The sequence below is a fragment of the Acinonyx jubatus genome, chromosome D1 (assembly GCF_027475565.1).
Source record: "Acinonyx jubatus isolate Ajub_Pintada_27869175 chromosome D1, VMU_Ajub_asm_v1.0, whole genome shotgun sequence".
In the NCBI taxonomy this organism is placed as follows: Eukaryota; Metazoa; Chordata; class Mammalia; order Carnivora; family Felidae; genus Acinonyx; species Acinonyx jubatus.
This window is the reverse complement of record NC_069390.1, coordinates 7,131,328-7,157,655: the sequence shown is the minus strand read 5'-3', so window position 1 is coordinate 7,157,655 and position 26,328 is coordinate 7,131,328. Positions and strand designations below refer to the sequence as shown.

The 26,328-nt window shown below is 51.9% G+C and overlaps 1 protein-coding gene across 2 annotated transcripts; it reads left to right on the top strand.

Annotated features, from left to right (window-relative positions):
* The first annotated feature begins 465 nt into the window (after positions 1-465).
* On the top strand, positions 466-24,515 carry LOC106971146 (solute carrier family 22 member 20). 2 transcript variants are annotated; one of them, XM_027045467.2, is made up of 10 exons: positions 466-2,057; positions 2,133-2,236; positions 3,691-3,845; positions 6,183-6,351; positions 6,860-6,983; positions 8,069-8,184; positions 14,986-15,200; positions 15,387-15,495; positions 15,689-15,892; positions 23,956-24,515. In XM_027045467.2, the coding sequence occupies exons 1-10, from the start codon at positions 1,683-1,685 to the stop codon at positions 24,050-24,052; spliced, it is 1,668 nt and encodes a 555-aa protein (XP_026901268.1). In that variant the 5' UTR covers positions 466-1,682; the 3' UTR covers positions 24,053-24,515. The 2 variants fall into 2 exon arrangements, with proteins under 2 accessions (XP_026901268.1, XP_026901270.1); XM_027045469.2 differs by lacking the exon at positions 23,956-24,515 and having other exon boundaries at positions 15,693-15,877.
* Positions 24,516-26,328: the final 1,813 nt, after the last annotated feature.

Genomic DNA, 26,328 nt, shown 5'->3' with positions numbered 1-26,328 from the left:
GGCATCAGCAAGCCTTGACCTTCAGGGACAGCCCGGGACCTCACACCACCCCTGCCCGCCCGCTCCCTCCTTCCCCAGTACCCTGGGGGCTCGCACCCCTGCCCGAGTACGGGGTATCTAGGACGTTGGGGGGGATGGGGCCCCAGCTGCAGGGACGGGGCCAGACTGCTGAGGTCCCATGTGACTCTGCTGATCCTCTGTGCCCTCCTCACAGCCCGGTCCCTGCCCTCCCTGTATACTCCAGCCTGTGAGGCTCTGGCTGACACCCAGATTCCCGCTGAGCACAAACCTGACCTCCCAGGAAGCTCCCAGCGTACAAGAGCCTCCTTCACCTAGACACCTGCAGCTTATGTAAGCCGCCCCAGCCCCTCTGGGGTCCTGGCTTTTCTTCCCATAGATAGGGGTGGGTTGCAGTGAGGGTGGAAGAGGAGACAGAGTGGGAAGGGGGGGGGGGGGGACCAGGGGTAAGCCACAAACTAGGATAGCATCTGCAGGGCAGAGGCTGACAGAGCCTGGGTCGGAGGTGGGAGCTGCCCTCAGAGCCCCAGGTGGAGCCCCAAGTGCAGACTTTTGGGACACTGCTTGCCACAGGCTGGCACAGGGCCCGGACCCACTGTCCTGAGCCTGTGTGTTGTCCTTGGGAGTCCTAGACCAGGTCCTGGGCCTTGGCGTCCTGTCTGTAAGAGGAGTGGCCATCACTTCCTGGGAGCCCGGGCTGGTTTGGGAGAGGGCCAGGTGGAGGGCTGGGAGGGCAGGTGCACTGGGCCCCGCCCTCTTAGTTCTCTGTATTGGGTTTTGTCTGATGAGACGGTTGGAATGCTAAGAGTCTGGATGATCTGGCGGCCCTAACCCCTCACGAACCCCCACCCTGGGGCTGAGTGCCTGGGGCGGAGGCAGGGAGATCAGGGCTTCCCCTTGGCTGCCTTGTTTGAGCATTTTCAAACTTTTTTTTCTTTTTTCAATTTTTATTTTTGAGAGAGAGAGAGAGAGAGAGAGAGCATGAGCTGGGGAGGGGCAGAGAGAGGTGGGGACAAAGGATCTGAAGCGGGCTCTGTGCTTCCATGCTCAATCGGATGCGGGGCTCGAACTCACCAACCACGAGATCATGACCTGAGCCGAAGTTGGACACTTAACCAACTGAGCCACGCAGGCACCCCTGCCCTGTATGAGCATTTTTAAAGGACTTCTCCCCCGGCCCCCCACCTCAGGCTCTCCTGTGCAGCCAGCCCCTGACTTCTTGAGGGTTGGGGGACAGGGACTGGATCCCATGTGCCGAGGCTGGAATCGGGTTCTTGAGGATGCCTCACGAAGGCCTCCAGAATAAAGGGGAGCGTGGTGATGGTGCCACATTTACTGCTGGGGTCCTCCTGGCGAAGGCAGGGGACCGGTGGCTGGGCCTGCAGACCTGAGTGGTGGGCAGTGCGCTGTGAGGTGGTGCCCTGGGACCCCTGGTCTTCGAACTGGGAAGTGAGATTAAGAGAAACGAGGACAAAGGGCTGGGGGGCAGGGGGCCTGCAGTCCTGGGGACACTCGAGGCCTCCTGTGAGGTGTAATTGGATCCCTCCGACCTGCCAGACACGGGGCATCTGCGGTCCTGACCCCGGGCCTGTTCCTCCACCTCCCAGGGCCCCGTCCTTTACATAAGGCCCCGGCAGGCTGGGCCGTAGGCCAGGCCCGCGGCCATGGCCTTCACAGACCTGCTGGACCGCCTAGGCGGAGTGGGTCGCTTCCAGCTCGTCTACACGGGCCTGCTGCTGCTGCCCTGCAGCCTGCTGGCCTGTCACAACTTCCTGCAGAACTTCACGGCTGCCGTGCCTCGCCACCATTGCCAAGGCCCCGCCAACCACACTGCGGCCGCCACCAACGACTCGGGGGCCTGGCTCAGGGCCGTCGTACCCCTGGACCGCCTGGGGGACCCCGAGCCATGCCGGCGCTTCAAGGAGCCTCAGTGGGCCCTCCTGAGCCCCAACACGTCTGTCCGCGGGGCGGCCATGGAGGGCTGCAGGGACGGCTGGGTCTATGACCGCAGCGTTTTCCCGTCTACTATCGTGATGGAGGTCAGCGGGGGCCGGGGGCGGGGTAGGGGGCTGCTGCCCGAGGCCGAGGCTGGAGCGTCCCTCTCTCCCCTGCAGTGGGATCTGGTGTGTGAGGCCCGCCCCCTCCGCGACCTCGCTCAGTCCATCTACATGGCCGGCGTGCTGGTGGGCGCCATCGTGTTTGGTGGCCTCGCGGACAGGTGAGCCTTTAGGGAGGAGGGTCCCAGCCACCTGAGCCTCTTTGTTAATTTTTCTTTTTTCTGTATTTTTAAAAAATAGTTCTTAATGTTTATTTATTTTTGAGTGAGAGGCCGGGCACGAGTGGAGGAGGGGCAGAGAGAGACACAGAGTCCGAAGCAGGCTCCAGGCTCCGAGCTGTCAGCACGGAGCCCGACGTGGGGCTTGAACCCACGAACCGTGAGACCTTGACCTGGAGCTGAAGTCGGATGCTTAACCGACTGAGCCACCCAGGCGCCCCTAACGTTCCTTTACTGAGGCTTATTTGTGTATACATAACACATTCACACGGAATGGAATTCAAAATTCCAGAAGGTAGGAGAGAGCATGCAGGGACGTGTCCCTTTCCCACTCCTGCCCCGCCGTCCAGTAACTTCTAGAGGGCAGCCTGGTTTCTGTGCATCCTACCAGCGATAGTTTATGACTTTATGCAGTCCAAGCCAACATTGACACGTGGGCACCTGCTGTGTCCCACCTTCATTATACAAATGCTGGCCCACCCCACGCATGCTTCTGTGACCGGCTTTGTCTTCACTTCGAGGCCTCTGCATATTCCATTAGAGAGAGCCCTCCCCGGGGCGCGTTCGTGGCTCAGTCGGTTAAGCGTCCGACTTCAGCTTGGGTCATGATCTCGCGGTCTGTGGGTTCAAGCCCCGCGTCGGGCTCTGTGCTGACGGCTCGGAGCCTGGAGCCTGCTTCGGGAGTCTGTGTCTTCCTCTCGCTCTGCCCCTCCCCCCCGCCCTCTCTCTCTCCCCCTCCCCCACAAAAAGAATGAATGACTGAATGAGTGAGTGTATCATGGGGTGTGTGGAGAAGAAATGTTGCCGCCCCCTTGATGGCCTGCGGCCCTCCCAGCCCAGCTAGAAAACTCTGGCCCTGGACCCTCACTGAACAAACGGGGCAGTGTCAGAACCAGACTGGGATAACCCTGCTACCCTGAACCCTGACCTTTGACCCCTTTGTGGTGTGACAAGGCCCCAACCCACCCTGGCCTCCCCAACACGACCAGTTTCCGTGAAGAGTTGACCCCGGGGGGTCCTGCTCCCAGTGGCCCGTGAGTTCCGGGGTGAGGCCTCCAGCCAGCCAGAAGTTCGCGCAGGGGACCCTCTCCCCACCTGCTGCGCCTGCCTCTGGACCTTGGCAGAATCCCTGCCTTTCCCTAAGCCTGAAGATTAGGAGGTGGGGGGGGGGGGCAGAGAGAGATACTCCTCGGGTGAAGGGGCCAAAGAGGAAATACATCTCTGCGTCTTCAGTTTTCTTCCACACCATGCTTCTCCCTCCCTGACCAACCTCTGCCTCCAGGGCCTGGGGCCCAGCGGATGTTCTGTTATGAGGGAGGGGCCTGGGGGGCACTTCCTCTTGCCCTCCCTGCTGCCGCCACCTCCGACCCTAACCTCGTGCCCGGCGCCTGGCTCAGGCTGGGCCGCAAGGGCCCCCTGGTCTGGTCCTACCTGCAGCTGGCAGTTTCGGGGGCCGCCACGGCATACTTCGGTTCCTTCGGTGCCTACTGTGTCTTCCGGTTCCTGATGGGCATGACCTTCTCCGGCATCATCCTCAACTCCCTCTCCCTGGGTGAGTCCGGCCGAGGAGGGGCCTGGCGGGGAGGGGGGCTCGTGGAAGGGGGGATGGCCGCCCTCTTAGTGCAGTCTTTCCTGTTGTGTTGTGTTGGGAGTCTCACCCAGTAACCTCCACTCAGAACTCCCAGCCCGGGGTTCTCGGGTGACCTGGGCTCTCAACCATGGCCCTGGCAGCAGTGAGCTGTGGACCCTGGGTTTCGATTTGCCCACCTGTATGCTGAGAGGGTTGAATTATTTCCTGTGTGAATAAGTCAACGATAACCACTTAGTAAGTGCCTACTGTATGCCAGACTCGTTGTGGGCTCAGGGCGGGGACCCAGGAGGGAGGTGAGATACAGTGGCCCCCAAGGCTGCGGGGCTTATGTGGCTCCAAAGGGGCAGGATTCACCCAGGCCGCAAAGGTGATGACGCCACAGCGCCATGGTGGAGACCTTACGCCCTGGAAGCCAAGTGGGAACGTTCTCCGCCCCCCCACCCAGGCCTAAGTAACAGGGTACGTCCTCACTCCAGGCTGGTTTCAGGCAGCTCCCGGTGGCTCTGGCCCGGTGCACTGTCAGGCAGCAGGAAACCCACGGTGGATGCAGGCTAGCCACCTGCGTTTGCTGATGACTTAGTTTGCTCCCGGGACAGGCTCAGGGAGGGTCTGAGGGATCCAGATGGCTGCCAAAGACGGAATGGATCTTTCGTTTCAGGGGTGGGGGAGATCTTGGGGCTGGAGAACCGGGAGGTGCCAGGCCGGCGCACCTGACAGCCCCCCTCCCTGAATCAGGACATCGAAGTTTGCACGAGCTCACTCAGGATCCCAGCAAATCCCAGCCCACTCGTCTCAGCCTTCGGGATGGGGTGTCAAGCCACAGCCCGTGGGATCTGAAGGCAGGAATGGACATGCATGGCCCATCTCATGCTAGAATCGCCTCTATGACACACACACACCCCTACATACACATGCACCCATATACACACACCCCTCCCCACACACATACATGCACCGCTGTGTACCTGAGCTCCTCTAAGCAACGAACAAGGCAGATCTCTGCTCCCGTGGAGCCCGTGCTCTTGTGCAGGAAGAAAGATAGAAACACAAATAAGTAGATTATATAGTATGTTGGAAAGTGATAAGTGCTACAGGAGAAAATTAAAGCCCACAAAGGAAATAAGCTTGGGGTGGGGGGCAGAGGGAGGGGGCAGTGGCCAGGGAAAGTCCTCACTGAGAGGGGTCACTGAGTAAAGCTCGCAGGAGGGAGGGAGGGCATCTGCCGCTATCTGGGGGGAAAGGCATTCCGGGCAAAGACCCCGAGGGGTGTGTGTTTCTAGTGGTTTCCAGAGGAGGGGGTCCTTGTGGCTGGAGCAGAGCACGGGGTGGGGAGGGGGCAGGGGAGTGGTGATGGATGAGGTCAGGGAGTTGGGGGACAGACCCTTAGGCCCTGTGGCCATTTACAAGACTTTGGCTTTGACTCTGAGCAAGACGGGGGCCACTCGAGGATCCCGAGCTGCGGAGAGGATCTGGCTTAGCATTTGCCAGGATCCCCGTGGGGGCCAGTTCCGGGGCTCCCGTGCCGGTCAGCAGGCTGCAGACGGGCTTGGGCCAGGGCGTAGCAGGAGGAAGCAGGAGGGGTTCTGCTAGATTCTGCCCGTGGAAGCAACAGGATTTGCTGATGGCCTGGACACACGATGGACACAGGAGCTGGCTGCTCACGGGGAAGACGTGTCCTCGTTAATCTGTTGTGGTTGCCTTCTACGAGCGTGCATGATTCAACCAGTCCCCCATAGATGGGCTTGTAGGTTGTTCCCAAGTTCTGCTGTTTACAAAACAATCATGTAATTAAGAGCCATTCTATTTCCTTTCCTACCAACCATCTACATCTTTTGCCTGTTTTTTGTTCGTTTGTTTTGCCTTTTCTTCCGTTTCCTATTGATTTGTAGGAACCGGCCCAATGTTAGGGAAATTCACCCTCTATCTGTAATTTGAGTTGCAAATTTTTTGTTCCTTTGCTTGTGTTTGCTGACCTTGTGACCTGGCTCATGGTGTTTGTTTGTGTTTGTTTATATTCAGACGTTCCTGTGTTTATAGAGTCAAGTTTTGTTGACCTTCCCTTTGGTTGCTTCTGGGTTTTGTGACTTTCTTAGAAAAGCTTTTCCTGACTCTAGGATTGAAGAAAAAATACAATCTGCCGTGATTTTTCCTAACATCCTTGTGGTTTTATTGGTTATGTCTGATTCTTTGGTGCTCCCTGTGTCTCAGCAGATCTCGGGAACATTTTCAGGTGTCCACAGAGTGAGACAACCCCGTGGGCTATGAGTCCCACTGATCCTGTCCTGCTTTTCTCTGCAGTCGTGGAGTGGATGCCCACCCGGGGCCGGACCGTGGCGGGGGTCTTGCTGGGGTACTCCTTTACCTTGGGTCAGCTCATCCTGGCCGGAGTGGCATACGTGATCCGCCCCTGGCGGTGGCTACAGTTTGCTGTCTCTGTTCCTTTCCTCATCTTCTTCCTCTATTCTTGGTATGTCCTGACAGAGAGGGGCGTGGGGCGTGGGGCGGATGACAAGTCTGGGGTATGCAGTGACCCACGAAAGAGGGTCGATGCCTGTGGAGGCCATGGGCTCACAGGTACGGCCCGTGGCTTATCGGGAAGCTCCAATAAAATCCCTTACACTAGCGTGGGGCTCCAGAATATTACAGCGGTTTTGCCTCATCAGTTCCTTTGCAACTCACAACCAGTGGGGAACCGAGGCACAGCCCAGGGAGGGCCCGTGCCTCGTTTAAGCTACACACCAGCGTCAGAACCAGATTCAAAACTGGATGTGTGGAAGTTACTAGATGCCCTTCAGGGATTCCCTGTCTGGTGCGCGCTGAAAAAGGCAAGCTGGCATGTCCCAGTCTTCCGGATTCAGCAGGCAGCAGGAGAGGTCACCTTTCAGGGTCCGAAGGAAGGGGAACAAAGGTGTACTTGGGTCTGGAGACTGGGTTCTGCTCAACGCTGCCATTCTTCGTCCTTCTTGCGGTCACAGGTGGCTGCCAGAGTCATCCCGATGGCTTCTGCTCCATGGCAAGTCCCAGCTAGCTGTGGAGAACCTTCGGAAGGTGGCTGTTATGAATGGGAGAATGGAGGAAGGGGAAAGGCTGACCAAAGAGGTGGGCAGCAAGGGTGCAAGGAAGAGTAGGAACCATTTCTAATCTTGCTGGTGGCCGGCCTCAAGATGTACCAAGATTTAGTAGCTTCCCAGGACTCGTCCACCATCCAGGTGGAGAGACGGCAGAATAAGCAGAGTAGGATAAGTTCCAGTCTGGCCAAAACATTTGCCATCGAACGGCTGTGTGATCCGAGATAAATAATTTAACTGCTTTGTTGATCAGGCCATCCATCTATGCAATGGAGGGGCGGGGGGACCCCATTCCCATCGACGCCTGGCTGAAACTTAAATACAATAACAAAATAAAATGAAAACATTAACATAGAAATCATAAAATGAAATTATCGAAGAATCAATAATAAAAGTACCATGTATTACAAATACCCTCATAAGATAATTACCATTTATAAGACAGTCACCAGTTATTATAAATTAAGTACCATTTATCGAGCCCCGTGCTAGGCACCATGCTAAGGTACATAATTTCATTTATTTATTTATCTATTTAATCTGAGAGAGAGAGAGCACACGAGTGGGGGAAAGAGGCAGAGGGAGGGAGAGAGAATCTTCAGCAGGCTTGAGCCACCCTCCTTTGACCGTGACCTGATCAAGAGTCTGACACTCAACCCACTGAACCACCCAGGTGCCCCCATAATCTCATTTAATTGTCACTGTAGCAGATAAGAAAACTGAAGTTTGAATGCCTCACGTCATTTGCCTAAGAACACACGGTGGCGAGTGGCAGAACCATGTGAAACCCCTACCCCTGACCACTGGCCAAGCCAATCTCAGATCCTCTACCAGAAGTGAGGCATGAGGGTCTCTCTTGAACCACAGGTGGCTATTTCAGCCTAAGCAGCAGGCAGCTCAGGAGTCTTGGAACTCGCATGAGAGCCTCTGTTTCATTCTAAAGCTCGGGACACAATCTGTCGAGGGCCATTGGTCTCAGGACAGAGAGGAGACTAGAAACAGCCATCTTGCCAGAGAACTCAACCTTGACCTTCCTCTCCACAGATGAAGGGACTTCTGGCAGGAAAATAGGATCCCAGATCCTTCCCTTCTGCTGATCAACCTTTCCTTGCCCAGGTGGTGAGCTCCTACATCCAGAGTGAAATAGCAAGTGTCTGCCCCTCCAACTCAGTCTTGGACCTCTTCCGAACCCCGGCCATCCGAAAGATCACGTGCTGTCTCATGGTGGTCTGGTAGGTGATGTGCTCAAGCCCAAGTCTTTGACCTGAGGCCGGGACATGCCTTTTATTCCCACTTCCAAAGTCTGTTCTTAAATACTCTTAACGTAACAGGCAGGTGAGCCTTGTGAATTCAATCTTGTTTCATACTCTTTCTCTAGGGTCCTCTGACCCTCTGCTGGGCACTGACATGTGGTCATAGATGAGACATCTGGGCTGACCTAGGGACCCCAAATCTGGGCAGTGGGTCTCACCTTGGTGGAGGGCTACCTGTTGAAATCACCCACACAGCTTTTCCCAAATGCGCCTTGTCCCATCCTGATATGCCCTTGGGGCTCTCCAGGAGATTCTGGGAAGTGTCCCACTCTAGAAAAACACTTGTGGGTCCAGAAGGGGACAGACAGGGAAACAATAATGTCTATGAGGTATGACAAGCGTCCTTATGACAGTTCTCTTGGCTGGGGATGCTGAGTGCTTCATGCAGGAAATGGCATTTAGGGGGATTTCACAAAATGGCTGTGGAGTTTGCCACGTGAGCAGGAAGAAATTCACAGCAGCTGTGTAGATGGGCCTGAAGATGTAAAAAGGATAAAAATACAGGGACGCCTTGGTGGCTCCGTCGGTTAAGCGTCTGACTTTGGCTCAGGTCATGATCTCGCGGTTGACGAGTTCAAGCCCCACATTGGGCTCTGTGCTGCCAGCTCAGAGCCTGGAGCCAGCCTCAGACTCTGTGTCTCCCTTTCTCTCTTCCTCTCCCCTGCTCGTGCTTTCTCTCTCTCTCTCTCTCTCTCTCTCTCAAAAATGAATTAACATTAAAAAAAAGTTTCTTTTAATGGGTAAAAATACAAAAGCGATCCGTTCCCCTTGGCACAGACTGGAAGCTGGCAAATCCTCAGATAATGAGCTGATTTTAAAAATGACCATTGTCATTTCACTTGACAGAATAATAGTAAGTGTGAAGTAGGGAACACAGGCTATGAATGACCTGTTCTCTGGAGCAGACCCAGCCCTTGGGTTTAGTGGGAACCAGCCAGGCAGTGATAGAAGACAGACTCCCTGGGTGACCTTGAACAAGCCAGCCAGCCTCCTGGTGCCGCAATTTTCTACTTAGATACCTACCCCTAAGGTCCTTTTGAGCACTAAACGTTTGGGGGCGCCTGGGTGGTTCAGTCGGCTGAGCGTCTGACTTCAGCTCAGGTCACGATCTCGCGGTTCACGAGTTCGAGCCCCGCATCAGGCTTGCTGCCGTCAGCCTGTCGGCACAGAGCCCGCTTTGGATCCTCCGTCCCCCTCTCTCTGCCCCTTCCCTGCTTGCGCTCTCCCAAAACTAAATAAGTGTTTAAAAAAAAAGAGTGAGAGAGAGAACACAACTTTTGGATACGTAACCCCACACCTGGCTGGGGTTTAAGCGCTCAGGTAGAGTCTATTCTCTGATTTAAGTCTGGAACTGTATCTGCTGTGCATTGGAAATGTGGAATGGTCCACCACTCTGGACCTTGAGAGGGCTTCTGCCCCAACAGTGTTGCCCGTTAGGCAGTTCTGGCTCTGGGCAGCCAGAGAACTCCTCGGAACCCAAGTCAGGGAAGGGACGCCCTACCGCGGTCACCCAGCTGACCCAGGCTTTCTCCTGGCCTGCGAGCTTCCGACTTTCCTGTCTTCTTCCCACTGGGAAGAAACATCATAAATTAAAAATTCCAGCGTGGGCGTGCCTGGGTGGCTCAGTCAGTTAAGCGTCCAGCTCTTGATCTCAGGGTCGTGAGTTCAAGTCCCACGTGGGACTCCACTCTGGGTGTGAGTCTTAAAAAACCAAAAAACAAAGAAACAAAAAGTTTCAGGGTTGAAAGTCCCCTTTTGGATCCCTCTGGGAAGAATAAGCTAAGGCCCATTTCTGTTAAAAGGGAGGAACTTGGACAGCTGGTGACTGGGCCGCCCAGACGGTTTTTCTGTCAGCGGGTGGGGAGGTTCGGGAGGAAGGTTAAGTGCTGGGAACTGATGGACTTTCACAAACTTCTGTTGTAAATGCTTTCTGTTAACTTGCATTTCTCTTTCTTCACTGGCTTTTTTCCTAGATAAAAAGTACGGCGTACTCATTGAGAAAAATATTTTCTTTTCAAACAGCTCAGAAACATACAGGCAGTACAGTGTGTTGGTTAAGAGGCAGGACTCAACTGTACTTCGATTAAAAAAATAAAACAAAAACAAAAGAGGCGGGACTTGGAACCCGATCGCTTGGATTAGAATCTCAACTCTTGCCACTTACTGTCTGTGTGATCTTGGGTGAGTTACTTAGCCTCTCTGTGCCTCAGTTTCCCCATATGTAACATTGATGTCATAAAAGTACCTACCACATAGGTTGCTTGTGAAGATTAGAATTTAAAAAAAAATTTTAAGATGTTTTATTTACTTTCGAGAGAGAGAGAGAGAGAGAGAGCATGAGAGGGGGAGGGGGCAGAGAGAGAGGAGACACAGAATCAGAAGCAGGCTCCAGGCTCCGAGTCGTCAGCACAGAGCCCGACGCGGGGCTTGAACCCACTAAATGTGAGATCGTGACCTGAGCTGAAGTCGGATGCTTAACTGAGCCACCCAGGCACCCGTGCTGCTTACTTTTAATAACTTAATCACGTATGTAAATATTTGTACAGTGTTGTATGAATCCAGCTCATGGCACATAGCAGCTTTGCAATACTTTTTGTAAATTTTTACTTAAATTCTAGTTAGTTCACATACAGCGCAATATTGGTTTCCGAGGTAGAATTTGGTGATTCATTACTTACATACAATACCCAGTGCTCATCATAACAAGTGGCCTCCTTAATGCCCATCACCTATCTAGCCCATCCCCCACCCACCTCCCTCCATCAACCCTCAGTTTGTTCTCTATTGTTAAGAGTCTCTTTTGGTCTCTCTCTCTCTCTCTCTCTTTTAATGTTGATTTCTTTATTTTTGAGAGAGCGTGTGCACAAGCAGGGGAGGGGCAGAGAGAGGGAGACACAGAATCCGAAGCAGGCTCCAGGCTCCGAGCTGTCAGCACACAGCCCAACGCGGGGCTTGAACTCACAAACTGTGAGATCATGACCTGAGCCAAAGTCAGATGCGTAACCGACTGAGCCACCCAGACGCCCCCAGCGTGTACTCTTTTGCAATGAGTTTCTCTTGTTCAAGATCATGTTTGTGAGGCACCTCCAGGTTGCAGGATATAACTTAGTTATTTTCCTTGTGTAACATTCCACTGTATGAATATACTACTTGTGGGGGGCTGAATAACGACCCCCCCCAAAGGCATCTAATCTAACTTTTCAAAGTTTCTGTGAATATAAACTTTTTCCAAAATGTAAAAAAAAAAACCAACATCCGACAAAAACTCTACCCAGAATATAAATATGTATTTATATTTATTTAATCGTATGTTCTCTCTGTATATAGTTAACTGATGAGTAGTATCGTTCCCTGTCCTAATCCCAGGAGACTGTGAGTGTTACCTTACGTGATATGAGATAAGAGAAAGTGTATAAATTGGTTTCTGCCCCCAGTTCCTCCCACAGAACTCCTAAACCCCTCATCATTTCTTAAGTGATAAGATGACTAGGAGGCAAGTAAGAATTCTGTCTTTGTTTTGGGCCCCTCCTCTTCCTGTTGACGTCATAGCCTCATGTGACCCAGTCAAGAGTTTTCTAGGTTCACCATCTTTGATGACACAGGATGTGGTGGTGGCAGGGGCCACGAGGAGAAAAATATCATTTGGGGTTGTTGGACTCTAGACTGGTTTCACATAAGGGAGCAGGGATGAGGCCTTTGTCTTCCCCACCCTTGGAAAGTCATTCTTACCCCAAGATGAAATTAGGGCACATGATAAAGAGCAAACTGTTTTGGTTGGAGGGGGACAGAGATACTGAGCTGCTAGATGGGGGCTCCTGGGCGACTCAGCCGGTTATGCGTCCGACTCTTTATTTCAGTTCAGATCGTGATCTCACAGTGTGTGAGTTCGCGCCCCGCATCGGGCTCCGCACTGACAGCGCGGAGCCTGCTTGGGATTCTCTCTCTCTCTCTGCCCCTCTCCCGCTCTTTCTCTCCAAATAAATAAACTTAAAAACAAAAAATAAAAGCTGCTAGACAGCCAGGCTCCATCCATGACCCCTCCCTGAAATACGACAGCCTTTCCGAAATGCCATGGGGGAGGGGTATGGCCTTGCAGTAGACCCCTGGGCAGAGGAGGGGAGATGAGGAGAGGGGTGGAAAGTGAGAGTCCAGGGCTTTTTCCATGAGAGTCTTTGTCCTCATCTGAGCCCTTCCCTGCTGTCCTTGGGGTCCAGGTTGCCCCACATTCCTGCCAAAACCATGCCAGAAAGGAGGCCAGGGGCTCTGGAGGCCTTACTAGGAAGGGAGCCCCAGTGTCCGCTCAGGAGACGGCAAGGCAGGGAAACACGAAGGATAATTGTGTTGTGTTTGGATAACGTGACAAAGCTGTTTCCACGATGGGGAGAGGAGCGCGGTTTCCTTCCCAGAATGCCTGTCTCCCCACCAGACCGGAAGTCCCGGGAGGGCAGGCCGCGTCCATCTTGTTCATGGCAGTGTGCCCGGACGTGGCGGAACATTTATTTCCATGCTGCGAAGGAAGAAAGGCAGGAACATGTACACCGGAGAGAACGAGGAAGGGGGAAGAAGACAGAGAAATACCAGACAGAGGGGGAGGGAGAGCATGAGGGCTCAGCGTCCGGGAAGCCGAGGCAAGAGGAGCCCACCAAAAGGGAAGGGTCGGCGGAGGACGGGGTGGGGACAGAAGGACATCGAGAAGGGGTCTGAGCAATGCCTCTGATGTCCAGGCAGGTAAGGAGACTGATGAGGCAGAATTGGTCTTTCCAAGGTCAAAGTATCTACGCTAAAGCAAACAGGGACGCCTGGGTGGCCCAGTCGGTTAAGTGTCCGACTTCGGCTCAGGTCATGATCTCATGGTCAGTGAGTTCGAGCCCCGCGTCGGGCTCTGTGCTGACAGCTCAGAGCCCAGAGCCTGCTTTGGATTCTGTCTCCTTCTCTCTCTGTCCCACCCCCGCTCACGCTCTGTTCTGTCTCTCAAAAATGAATAAACGTTAAAAAAATAAATAAACAAATAAATAAATCATAAAGCATAGCAAACAAAGCCTACATCACGCTGCCTTCCCCTCAGTATTAAGAGCCACAGGGTGTTTTATCCTGGGTTTGTTTGCTTTCCAGAGTGTTCAAAATAATATGTTGGCGGCCTTGCCTCTCAGCTCCACCTGGGAGGAGAAATCAGACCCGGATTTCCCGTGGACTCCCTCAGACCTGCCCAACAAGAATTACTGTGTCACCTTTCCAGAAGCGTCTTTGCTTTTTCTCCACCTCCCCTGACGCCTGTGGCCGGGGTGGGTGGGAGGGATGGTAGGCGTTTCTCCGTCGGGGGAAGGGGGCAGATGCCAGGCCCGCTTGAGGAGAGCCGGATTCTGTTTTCCCACCTCCCCTCCCCATACGCTCCTGAGGCCGCATCAGCATGTGGTCCGCCGGAAGCAAAACCAGGCCGACCCACAGGGCTTCATGGGGGTCGTCAACCCCAAGCCCCCTTCCTCTGGACCTTGTTTTGTTTCGCCTTTCGTAAGTGTGGTAAAATACACGTAGCGAAATTCAGCATGTTGGCCCTTTGTGGGTGTGCAGTTCAGCATTGCTGTGTTCCAGAACCCTCCTCACCTTGCAACACTGAAACTCTGTTTTAACCCATTAAACAAGTGCTCGTTCTCTGTCCACCCGGCCCCTGGCAACCGCCATTCTCCTTTCTGTCTCTACTTTTGTCTCCCTGGGGGACCTCGGGGAAGCGGAAACGTACGGTATTTATCTTTTTGTGACTGTTTTTATTTCACCTCAAGCTTCATCCATGTTGGAGCACGTGTCAGAATTTACTCCCTTTTTATTTTTTGTGAGAGAGAGAGTGCGCAAGTGGGGGAGAGAGGCACAGTGGGTGGGGGGGAGAGAGAGAGAGAGAGAGAGAGAGAGAGAGAAAGGGAGAGAATCTGAAGCAGGGTCCATGTTCAGTGTAGAGCCTGATGCGGGGCGCGATCCCACGACCCTGGGGTCATGACCTGAGCCGAAAGCAAGAGTCAGACGCGTCACCGAAGCAGCCACCCAGGGCGTGCCAGAATTTCTGCCTTTTTAAGGCTGAGTAATTGGCCTCATACACCACACGCTGGTGTCTCAACTCATCTGTTGATGGACAGTTGGATTGCTTCTGCCTTTCGGCTGTTGTGAATAACGCGGCTCTGCACATGTATGTACAAATGTCTCTTTGAGACAGTGCCTCAGGGATGTCGTAAATTTCCGCGGAGACCCCCCCCCTCTCCCCCCCCCACCGGGTGTGGGAACTCTACCCCCCTTTGTTGTCAGATTGGCCGTAAACCCCCTTGCCGGAAGCAGCCCATCTTCAGGTGCCGATTTCTCAGTAAACGCTGGGAGACGCGGTGGGGGTCCCGTGGAGTCTTTGCCTTGTTGGAAGGCTCTCGTTTTCTCCCTCCAGCTCTTAGACGTGAAGCTCAGATCAGCCACTGAGGGCTGGAGGTGGAGGGGACAGGGGAGAACACTCACATTCCAGAACCCACGGGCTTGGGGGAGCAGGTGGCTGGGCAGGCAAATGGGGGGAGGGACCAGGGCTCTAAGACTCAAGTCAGAGACTTGGATTTGGTGGCGGGGAATGGGAAGTCGGGTGATATTCCCCCCGAGAGAGGAGTCCTGTGTCTTTCATCCCGTGTGCTGTCCCCCCGGGGCCAGAACAGTGAACCCCGGGCTGGAGCAGGACCATTCTGCTGCCTCTTCCAGGTTCTCCAACTCCCTGGCTTACTACGGGCTGGCCATAGACCTGCAGAAGTTTGGACTCAGCGTATACCTGGTCCAGGTCCTGTTTGGGGTCATAGACATCCCGGCCATGCTGGTAGCCACCACCACCATGATTTACGTGGGCCGCCGGGCCACAGTGGCTTCCTTCCTCCTCCTGGCGGGGCTCATGGTGATCGCGAACATGTTTGTGCCAGAAGGTGAGCCATCCCTCACCTTCCCGGCCTCCCTCCCCCCTTTCCAGGCTCCAAGCCTCACCCTCTGCCTCCTCTCCATGCCCCAGCCCCTCCTGAGCGCCCTGCTCCCACCACTACCCCTCTGCCTCCCTGATCCCGTCTGGGGCTCCGAGCACCCCCAACCCTCTGCTCTGCCTCCCCCCTCTACAGACATGCAGGCCTTGCGCGTGGCCCAGGCGGCACTCGGCAAAGGCTGCCTGGCCAGTTCCTTCATCTGTGTGTACCTGTTCACGGGCGAGCTGTACCCCACAGAGATCAGGTGGGTGCGTGGGGAGAAGCCGAGCAGCACCTGCCCCAACCTGGAAGGCCCGGGAGCTCCAGGTCGACACCTGCTGGGCTTGCTGAAGCAGGACCCCCTCTCCTCTCTGCTCGGCCCCCTGGCACCTAGGCCCTGGCACTCCCAGCCCTCTGGGAGGTCTGGGCCATGGCCACTGACCGTCCACACTTTCTAGGCAGATGGGGATGGGCTTTGCTTCGGTCAGTGCCCGCTTTGGGGGTCTGACTGCACCCCTGGTCACCACGCTTGGGGAGTTCAGCACCATCCTGCCTCCCTTGGGCTTCGGGGCCACCTCGATCCTGGCCGGCCTGGCTGTCTGCTTCCTGGCTGAGACCCGCAACGCGCCCCTGGTGGAGACCATCGAGGCCATGGAGAGGAGGTGAGGAGCCTCTGGGCACGGTGGCCAGACAGGCCCAGGTCCCCCGTGACACAACCCGGGGCAACGAGTGTCCTCCTGCGGCTGCTACGATGTCATGGCGAGTGGGGCCGTACTGGGAGACTCGTGGAGGCCGCGCCTACGCTTGTGTCTGGGATCTCGGCTTAGCGTCCAACAAGGACAGAGCCGGCAACCAGTGTCAAAACAGAGCCCAGAATAAACCGTGGACCAGGCAAAGCAGGCACGTGAGCTGAAGTAAAGCGGGGCGGAGAAGCAGGGATGGCAGTTTGTGGGGAGGGGAGGTATCACATCCTGACTCAAAGACAGGCCCGTGTGGCTGCCGTGGTGGCCTTCAAATTTGGCTCAGAGATTCCTGGCAACAGAAAGGGAGAGCCCGTTAATGACTTTTGTCCTACTGTCAGAGAGACAAAGTGATACCAGTTCTCTGGGGAAAGTGAAACTTTTCTCAACAGTTGGCACCAGATGAAATGTCTCTAATGATCTCCTTAGAGAGGTCACCGAGTAAGGTGACAATGTCTTTGACGATGTTTCTAAAAGTGCCAGGGTGGGGGCACCTGGGTGGCTCAGTCGGTTAAGCCTCCGACTTCGGCTCAGGTCATGATCTCGCGGTCCGTGAGTTTGAGCCCCACATCAGGCTCTGTGCTGACAGCTCAGAGCCTGGAGGCTGCTTCGGATTCTGTGTCTCCGTCTCTCTCTGACCTTCTCCCGCTCCCACTCTGTGTCTCTCATTCTCAAAAATAAATAAACATTAAAAAAAATAATAATAATCCCCCATGAGCATCCTACATCTAACCTGAGCCATGGCCTAGGGCTGGACTCACATAGATCAAGGACAAGGACATATGCTTTGGCAAGTCCTGCAATTCTGCCTCCAAAATGTCTTTAGAACCTGTCCATCTCTGTCACCCCTGTGACCATCCCCCTCCTGGTCTAGATAACTATACAAGCCTCATAGCCTCCCCTGTCCCTTCCACTTTATTTTTTTTTTTTAAGCTTATTTTGAGAGAGACAGAGACAGCATGAGCAAGGTAGAGAGAGAGGGAGAGAGAGAGAGAGAGAGAGAGAGAGAGAGAATCCCAAGCAGGCTCTGTGCTGTCAGTGCAGGGCCCCACAAGGGGCTCAAATCTACGAAACCGTGAGATCATGACCTGAGCCGAAACCAAGAGTCAGACGCTTAACCAACTGAGCCACCCAGGTGCCCCTCCACTTTATTCTTCATACGGCAACTAGTGCAAAAGGCTTGCCATGTAAAGAAACACACCATTCCTCCTTGGAACCCTTCACTGGCACCTTTTTACATTAAAGGTAAAATCTGAAATCTCAGGGTACCTGGGTGGCCCAGTTGGTTGAGGGTCCGACTTTGGCTCAGGTCATGATCTCATGCTTTGTGGGTTCAAGCCACATATCAGGCTGGCTGCTGTTAGCACGGAGCCCGCTTTGGACCCTCTGTCCCCCCCTCTCTCTGCCCCTCTCCCACTGGAGCTCTCTCGCTCTCAAAAATAAATAATAAAAACATTTTTTAAAAATCTGAAATCTTAAAAAAAAAAAAAAATCTGACCTCTTACAAGGCTCCCAGGATCTGGCCCCTGACGCCACCGAGGCTGTTCTCTCTGTCTGGAACGTTCCTCCCCATGCTCTCTACCTGTTTAATTCCCACCCACACTACAGATATAGGTCCAGACGCCCCAGATGCTGGGTAAATATTTGTCGGGAACCCAAGCCAGAGCCTGTTTGCGGGTGTTCTGAGATGTTGCCTGAGGGACCCAAGTACATGAAAATGCAGCCAGAGAAGTGCCCTCCCCTGATGTTACTGCGATGGTTCTGATCCCGGCCATGTTTAAGATCACATTTTGCCTTCCCTGGCTATAGAGAAATCCCACCAATGCCAAATGAAATCCTAGCTGGGGTAACACCGCTTCCTTTGATCCTGCCAGGAACATTTATTCTAAAACTACCGTAGGTTGTTATAGATATGAACCAACAACTAAAAAATAATGGAGGCCATCTACTAAAAATAATTTTAATTTTTATAAAAGTTGATAACAAGGCCATTTTTCCCACAACAATTTGCTGACTGGATCTGACCTAGCTGGTCCTGCCAGGAGTGTGGAAAACTAAGTGACCTCCAAAAAGGCAGGGAGCTCTCTTAAGCTCAACCAATGTTGCTTTGCTAGACGAGGAACTTTTTGTCCAAATCACAGGAGAGAAAGTCATTGAGACATCTCTTCCAAAGACTCGCGTGTGTATTTCCTTAGAACAAGGATGTTCTCGGGGCACCTGGGTGGCTCAGTCAGTTAAGTGTCCGACTCTGGACTTCTTTTTTTTTTTTTTTTTTTTAACATTTATTTATTTTTGAGAGAGAGAGAAAGAGACAAAGCTGAGGTGGGGGACGGACAGAGAGAGAGGGAGACAGAATCTGAAGCAGGCTCCAGTCTCTGAGCTATCAGCACAGAACCCAATGTGGGGCTCGAACCCACGAACGGCGAGATCATGACCTGAGCCGAAGTCGGATGCTTAACCGACTGAGCCAGCCAGGGGCCCCTATACCCTATTTACTTTGCTCAATTTGTTCCAAATTTGACCAGTAGGACCCCTTTGACTTCTGTGTTCCCTTAAAATTCTTTTTTTTTTTTAAATTTTTTTTTTCAACGTTTATTTATTTTTGGGACAGAGAGAGACAGAGCATGAACGGGGGAGGGGCAGAGAGAGAGGGAGACACAGAATCGGAAACAGGCTCCAGGCTCTGAGCCATCAGCCCAGAGCCCGACGCGGGGCTCGAACTCCCGGACCGCGAGATCGTGACCTGGCTGAAGTCGGACGCCTAACCGACTGCGCCACCCAGGTGCCCCCCCTTAAAATTCTTTAAGCACGTCCCTGTTTTCTGGCACAACCAGATATTCTAGGCTCATCAGTTCCCTGTAGCTGTCCTGGGAGCGGCCATTTCTCTGAGCGTCCTGGCTCATTTAATAGAGAATGGTATTTAGAAGGCAAGATCCAGGTGAGAGGGGCTCACCGTTATTGGGGGTTTTCTACTCTCAAGCCCTCTCAGGGAACAGAAGCGGCGAATATATGAATATACATATAGATCACACACCTGTATATCTGTTTTTCTATATCCAGAGATCATACTGAAAATGATGAGCTCACACCGTTACCTCCAACCTCAATCTGACACCCCCCACCGCCAGTTTCTCCCTTCTCATATTTAACTCCCTTCCCACATAATGGCTTGAAGACTGAATTGTTCAGGAGGGGAAGGGAAAAAAGTTTTCCATATATTCTCGATGGCACAGGTTGTTGTTCTCCTAAATAGATAAAGGACAATCCCCTCGGCCTCCCCACTCCTCCAACCTCACATCCCTCTATCCTTCCCTTGAGCGAGTGTAACCATGCCAAAAGGCAGACTAGCTGCACTCAAAGTCTATTTGCATTTCATATGAACTTTTGCACACAAAATTGAAGCCTGTGACTTACTAAGGAGGAAACAGCCAGATCTGGGGCAACAAAGCCTGCTTTCGAGTAGGCACCAAGCAAGGGCACGTCCAGATGGAGCCCTGCCATAAGTGAGCCAAGAAGAGTAGAGGACACAGGGAGATCTGGAGAGTTCTGGAGGTCAAAGATTTGAGCTGGTGTTTAATTTAGGCTTTTTGACATCTGATCTATGTATTAAATTATTATTCACTGAGTTCCTACTATGTGCCAGACACAGTGCTCAGTGTCGGTGTAGAGCGAACAAAAAAGATGTGATCCCTGCCCTCTTGGAGGTTACAGAGTTAAGAGAGGCACATAGAGAACAAATACACAAAAATAAATATGTAATTAAGAGAGAATAATCGAGGGGCGCCTGGGTGGTGGCTCAGTCGGTCAAGTGTCGATTTCGGCCCAGGTCATGATCAGTTTGTGGGTTCAAGCGCCGCGTTGGGCTCTGTGCTGACAGCTCAGAGCCTGGAGCCTGCTTCGGATTCTGTGTCTCCCTCGCTCTCTGCCCCTCCCCCGCTCACGCTCTGTCTCTCTGTCTCAAAAATAACATAAATGTTAAAAAAAAATTTTTTTTTTAAAGAGAGAATAATTGAGTGGTTGGGGATGCCCCTAGACTTGAGAGAGACGGAATGAGCCAGGCTGAGAAGGGAAGGCGTGTGTTCCTGAAAAAGGGAACACCCAGTGAAAGCCCCTTGAAGTCCCAGAGAGCTGGGAGGAGCTGAGTGATGAACCTGAAAGGCCAGCCTGGAGAGGGGCAGGGGCAGCCCTAGAGATGACTGAGAATTTAGGCTTTTAAATCAGTAGAGAAACGACCGCAGGACTTGGAGGAAGGGATTGATGTGATCTGATTTTTAAAAACCCTTTCTGTCTCCTTTGCATTAGTAAATCTCAGCCTAAATGGGGCCTTGGGTTTAGGAATTTAGACCTTTCTACATTATCACCCCCACCCCCACTGCAGAGACCTTTTTGTATATACATTTTTTTCCCTAATCACACCCCCTCCCTCCCAATAACATTTTAATGCCACAGATATACTGTGTATCTATTCACGAACCGTGACCCTTTGGAAGACCACAAGCCATTGTAATATCTCAGATTTTTTGTCCCCTCCTCTGTACCAAGAACCACTTGTTGCCCCCTGGGGGCAATATCTCCCCCTCGAAGATTCATAGACAATGATAGCCTGTTCCGTCAGCCGTAGGACTCCTTGTAGTTAAGATTTTTAGAACCTCTGAGGGGCTTATAATTACATCCACATCCAGTATGTCTCTGCAAGGTTCCCGAGTGTTCTGGTCCATGGGCTTCTTCAGGAACCTGTAAGGAGCTCTTCTTGGCAATTCCCTTCCAACCAAATATGAGACAGAAACGACTCACCTTGTTCTAGTTTGGTAGGAAATAGTGATGCTGGGGAACCAGAGACAAGAGAGAGCCTCTCTCACGAGTCAGTCGAGTGGAGTTTTTGATATTTGAGACAATAAGAATTCAAGAACTCCTCAGCCAATTTCGTTTTCCTCAATTTCTAATCTCATCAACTAATTACGAGTGCTGGTCACAGGCCCTGGGTGTCGAGGATTAAGAGAAGAAAATGGCTTGTCCAAGGTTCAAGTTACCCATCTCCAAGATGGCCGCAAGCTGAGAGGGATTCCCTGTAACATACCTTCTAATGCTGGTTCCCGGAGTAACGATGGAAGGGAACTTCCTCCGCTTCACAGGCTGACGAAAACCCACTTGTAAATAAATTATTTCTATGTAAGTTGCCAGATCCTTCATGAATCACAAGACTAGATAGATAGTGTTTCTTCAGAATGGCCTAAATGCCTGGTGTGGGGTTGGGTCAACCTCTGTGACCCAGTTGGACTTATGCCCCAGATTTTTGAGGCGACATAGCAAGGGAACAGTTGACTCATAACCCTGTTCAAAAAACCCTTTTAAGTAAGACTATCACATTCACAAAGAAGGAAATGCTGATCGAAAATAAACAGAAGAGAGGTATTGAGGTCAGTCATAATGAAAGAAATGCAAATTAAAACAGGGGAGAGGTCATTTTAAAATACCCAATAAGGAAAAAAAAAAAAATGGAAACATAGTAGTAGTCAATTAAGATGTAGGGACAGGAAGGAGGAAAGTCCTGCAACTTTTCTGGAAGTTTCTTTGGCATTGCTGTTCATGAGATGGAAAATTTTTCATATTCTTCTAAGCAGCAATGACATTTCCAGGATTCTGCCCTGAGGAAATAAGCTGAAATGTGGCCATTGTATGTGACTTAAATGTTTATTTACAAGGCTATTCATCACCATGCTTGATGTATCAGGAAAAACATGTCAACTCTCCAGATCTCCAACAATTTAAATAGATTATGACATATTGTGCAATAATTAAAAGTTATGTTGATGAAGAGTTTTTAAGGGCATGGGAATATTTACAATATACGGTTAAATAGTATATTAAAATAATTATGATAGTTTCTTAATTATGTCCGGAAATAGAGACTCGAGGGGTGCCTGGCTGGCTCAGTCGGTAGAGCATGTGACTCTTGATCTCAAGGTCATGAGTTTGAGCCCCACGCTGGGTGTGGAGATGACTTAAATAAATAAACAAAACTAAACAACAAAAAAGAAACAAAACAACAACAAAAAAGAAATAGGGGCTCAAAAGAGAGAAAGAAATAGGTTGAAATGGTGACAGTGGTTGCCTCAAAGTATGAGTGACGTTTAATTTTTTTTCCTAGCTGGTTTACATTTTAAAAATTATCTCCAGGTGTCTGGTTGGCTCAGTCAGAAAAGCATGCGACTCAGTCTTGGGGGACTGAGTTTGAGCCCCAAGTTGAGTGCAGAGACTACTTAAATAAATAAAACTTAAACAAATTTTTTCAACATAAAAATTATCTTCAAATTGTCTATATTGAGCAGGTTTTCTTTGGTAATTAAGGGGGAGAGGCACACAAGGAAAGCATTTATAAGCATTCAGTTAAGTCATTTCCCAGACACAGGGTAGCCCCTCTGGGGGCCTAGAAGCTAGGGAAGGGTCTGACGCTCCTTAAAGCCTGCCATGATCTTGGAAAGACCCAGATGAGAGGCAGCAGGGCCCGGACAAAGTACCAAGGATCCAATCAGTGACCTTCCATGGAGCTTCTCCCACTGGTACTGGGAGCTTAGAGAGGGGAGGGGTGGGGGATGGGCTCTCAGCCTTGCAGCAAGAGGTCTGGCGCTCCACCAAGGCCAAAGCCCAGGCCATTGGTTAGCTGGGACCTCCTGCCGCCCTCTCCTCCATGGTGAACACCAGTTGCATGGCTGACCCCGGCATGTTTTTAACGCTGACTGTATTGTATTTCAGACATTAAAAAAAGAAAGAAGACCATGGACTTCAGGTCACACAGCAGGCTGCCTCTGGTCATCTTTGCTCATAAGATGACTTTTAAAAGTGATATTGAGCAAGCCTAACCATTGTAGCAGTTGGATCTGGAGAATGTGTGCCTCTGGGTTTTTCGGAATTATCTTTGAAAGGGATGGGGAATCTGTCGCCAGAACTGGGGAGAAACTGGCAGGCGGGACATAAGGGCCGTCCGTCAGCCCCCGCAGGCACACAACAGATACAACAGATAAGCTGGATGGACCGAAGGGGCAGAGTCAGGAAAGGCTTCAAGTGCAGAAAAGACACATGGAGGACAGCAAAGCGAGAAGAAAAGTGTTTCTTTGTGATTATCGAAGCAATAATCACACGCAAAAATGGCTTAAACGATTGAACTAAGAGATTAGAAATAAAAGAGTTACAAGGTAAGGATAAAAACACTGATAAAACATTTTTTTTCATATTTCTTTTGAGAGAGAGAGAGAGAGAGAGAGAGAGAGAGAGAGAAAGCATGAGCAGGGAAGGGGCAGAGAGAGAGGGAGACAGAGAATCCAGAGTGGGCTCCAGGCTCCCAGCTGTCAGCCCAGAGCCAGACACGGGGCTCGAACTCACGAGCCGTGAGATCATGACCTGAACCAAAGTCGGACACGTAACCGACGGAGCCACCCAGGCGCCCCAGACACAGATCCTTTCAAAGAAACACGGATAAAAGAGAAAAGGGCAAAACTTCAGCCAGTCAAGCAGAAAGCCTCAAGGGGCAGCTCTCGGACTTGGAGGCTTTCCTGGTGACCTCCCTGCCATCTCCCCTCCCCTCACTCTCCTCCCTGCCTCCAGGGCTGGCTGACTCTCTACCTGGGTTGGGGGAGAAGGGCCTTGGTAGTGCCCACTCCCCCAGGGTCTCTGCCGGAGCGCCTGGTCCGCAGGGAGCCAAGCCCGGCACCTGCAAGTTCGTTGAGCCTCGTGCCCCATTCACCAGTTGGGTGACCTTGGCACGTCCTCACTGGAAAACTCTTTGACCTTGTGCTCTTTCCCTGAGGTGCCCCGTGAGAACTAGAGGGAGGGCTGCTGCGGCCCCCACCTTCCTGGGGACAGCAGCGACGCATACCTTGCACGTAGCACAAACACACCCACGAATGCTGTGCACACACCGTCTGCTTCTCACCCCTTCTTTTCTGCCTCTCCGTCTCATTTTTCCATTTGCCTTTTCATTTCAACAGAGTCCGACAAGGTCTTCGCAAGGAGGATGCAGAAGAGAAGACGGAAGAAATTTCTCTCCGGCAGCTGGGAGCTTCTCCCCTCAAAGAAACCATCTAAGCTGCCAAGAGCCTGGAGCTTGCTGGCCGCACCTTCTTTGGTGTTTCGACACCGCTGGGGCTTTTCCTGACAACGATCGGGGTGAGGTTGGCCAAGGACCGTGGTGGCCCGGCGAGTCCGTGCCAAAGAGCTGCCTACAAACCAGAGCTGTGGCGACTGGAAGAAAACCGACCAGCAGCAGCCAACTGGCATCCCAAACATGCAGAAAGTCAAGAGAAATATGCCCAGGCACCAGAGGAGGAGCTGTTTTCCCTTCCGTCCTTGAATCCACCCCCTTAAGACCTCTGTTCATTCTTATCCCGCCTCAAAACACCATCTTGGCAGCGTTAGGGTGGCTGACACTTCTGCCCCTGGTTGTCCCTGGAACAGCCCCACCCGGCTTGTTCTTGAGAACCCATTCTGCTCCACTCATGGGGCCTTTCCTCTTTCTGGCCGCATATGCAATTAAAGCTCTCTTCCCCTGTGTCTGTGACTTACCTTCTCAACTAACCAATGTAGTACTTGCACGTGGTACGTGCTTTACGTGCTTAATAAGCAGTGGGTGAATAAGCGGTGAAACCAAACTTAGGAGACGGAGAGACCTCTAGCCCTCAGCTGCATTCCTCGCAGCACCACCTTGCAGAAATGGGATGTGGTTTGCTCCTCCACAAGTCTTGCAGAGAGACAAATCCCTGGTGTGGGACGGCATCCCTCTGACCTTGTGCCTGCCTCCCTGACCTTGACCTTCACTGGAATTCAGATTAGATTTACACCAGGGATTCAAGTCCTGGCTCATTTCGTAGTCTTAGGCAAACTTCCTTGTCTAATCCCTTCTTCCTGGAGCGGCCAGGGAATCGACGAGATCAGTGTCCCATCCCCTTAAGCCCAGGGAAAAGCACAATCTGGGGGGAAAAGTAAGAGTATCACAGTGTGGGCAGGAACCACTGCAACCTGCCATTTTGCCAAGGCCATCTTTCAGCAGCTTAGCCCTTGGAAGGGAGCTTGAATGAGAATCCAAAAAGCTGTCCCAAGGTATCAGCCTCGAGGTACCGACTCCTCAGTCCCTCCCATAGAGAGTGAACCTCTCATTCAACGATCCTCCACGTGGGCTTTCCTATTTGAGTTCTTCTCAACCCACAGCCCTCAACAGCTCAGTAAATTTGAAAGGTGGAAGGTTTCTGTGCCTGATCATACTTTAAGATTCACCTTGGGAGTCATCTCCTCCAGGCAGCACTCCCTGACCTCCCCTGCCTGCCTCTGGGCTCCCATGATTCCCTCCTCACATTCTCCCTACTGTGTTGTAATGGATCCATTCCGTACGTATCTTAGTGGCTCCTTGAAGACAGAGTTAGGTCATATTTTTTTTTTCTTTAATTGTTTTAACATTTATTTATTTTTGAGAGACAGTACGAGCAGCGGAGGGGCAGAGAGAGAGAGAGGGAGACACAGAATCTGAAGCAGGGTCCAGGCTCTGAGCTGTCAGCACAGAGCCCAATGCGGGGATCGAACCCACGGATGGTGAGATCATGACCTGGGCTGAAGTCGACACTTAACTGGCCAAGGCCCCCAGGCGGCTCAGTCGGTTAAGCGTCCAAAAATTATTTCAGGCAAGGCCACCTTCCTTTGGGGGAAGGACAGGGGGTCTATCAAGCAGATGACCTCACTAGTGTTGATCAGGAAATTCTAGACTGATTGGTTTAAAATTCCACTCCTGGGAAAGGCTAAAACTGCAATTAGGTTAAGTCTTGGCTTGTTGGTGTAAGGCTTAGCACAAATGACTCTATTTTGGCCTGTTTGGTTTTTTTTTTTAACGATTCTCCCCACCCCCCCATCTTTTTTTTTTTTTTTTTTTTTTTTTTTTAGAGAGAGAGCGAAAGAGAGAGAAAAGCAGGGTTTGAGCTCACCTGATGTGGGACTTGAACTCACCAACCGTGAGATTGTGGCCTGAGCCAAAGTCAGATGCTGAAGAACTGAGCCACCCAAGTGCCCCACGATTCCCCTCTTTTGATTAGACTGTCAGCCTGAGAGATGTGATCAAAATTCTGGGCATGAGCGCCATTTTCAGCTAGCCTTTATTGATCCTCTGGGTGACACAGAGGTCACAGGTCATGACGGTTTTTGCAAGGTTTTTTTGCTGAACCTCTGTGGTATTCACAGGTCATGACTTCAGGTTTACAATTTTTTAGTCTTTGCTCCTTCTCTGATGTTCCAGTCTTAGGGAGATCATTTACTTGATGGTTAGCCATTGCCAACACGCATTTAAACCTCTTGAGAGAATACAGCATGCCAGGCAGATT

Excerpts from the sequence above, each read along its gene's own strand:
- LOC106971146 (XM_027045467.2), top strand. The coding sequence starts at position 1,683 with ATGGCCTTCACAGACCTGCTGGACCGCCTAGGCGGAGTGGGTCGCTTC. Across the intron at positions 6,984-8,068 it reads GGGAAAGGCTGACCAAAGAG|GTGGTGAGCTCCTACATCCA; the intron begins GTGGGCAGCAAG and ends TTCCTTGCCCAG. Across the intron at positions 15,201-15,386 it reads GAACATGTTTGTGCCAGAAG|ACATGCAGGCCTTGCGCGTG; the intron begins GTGAGCCATCCC and ends CCCCCTCTACAG.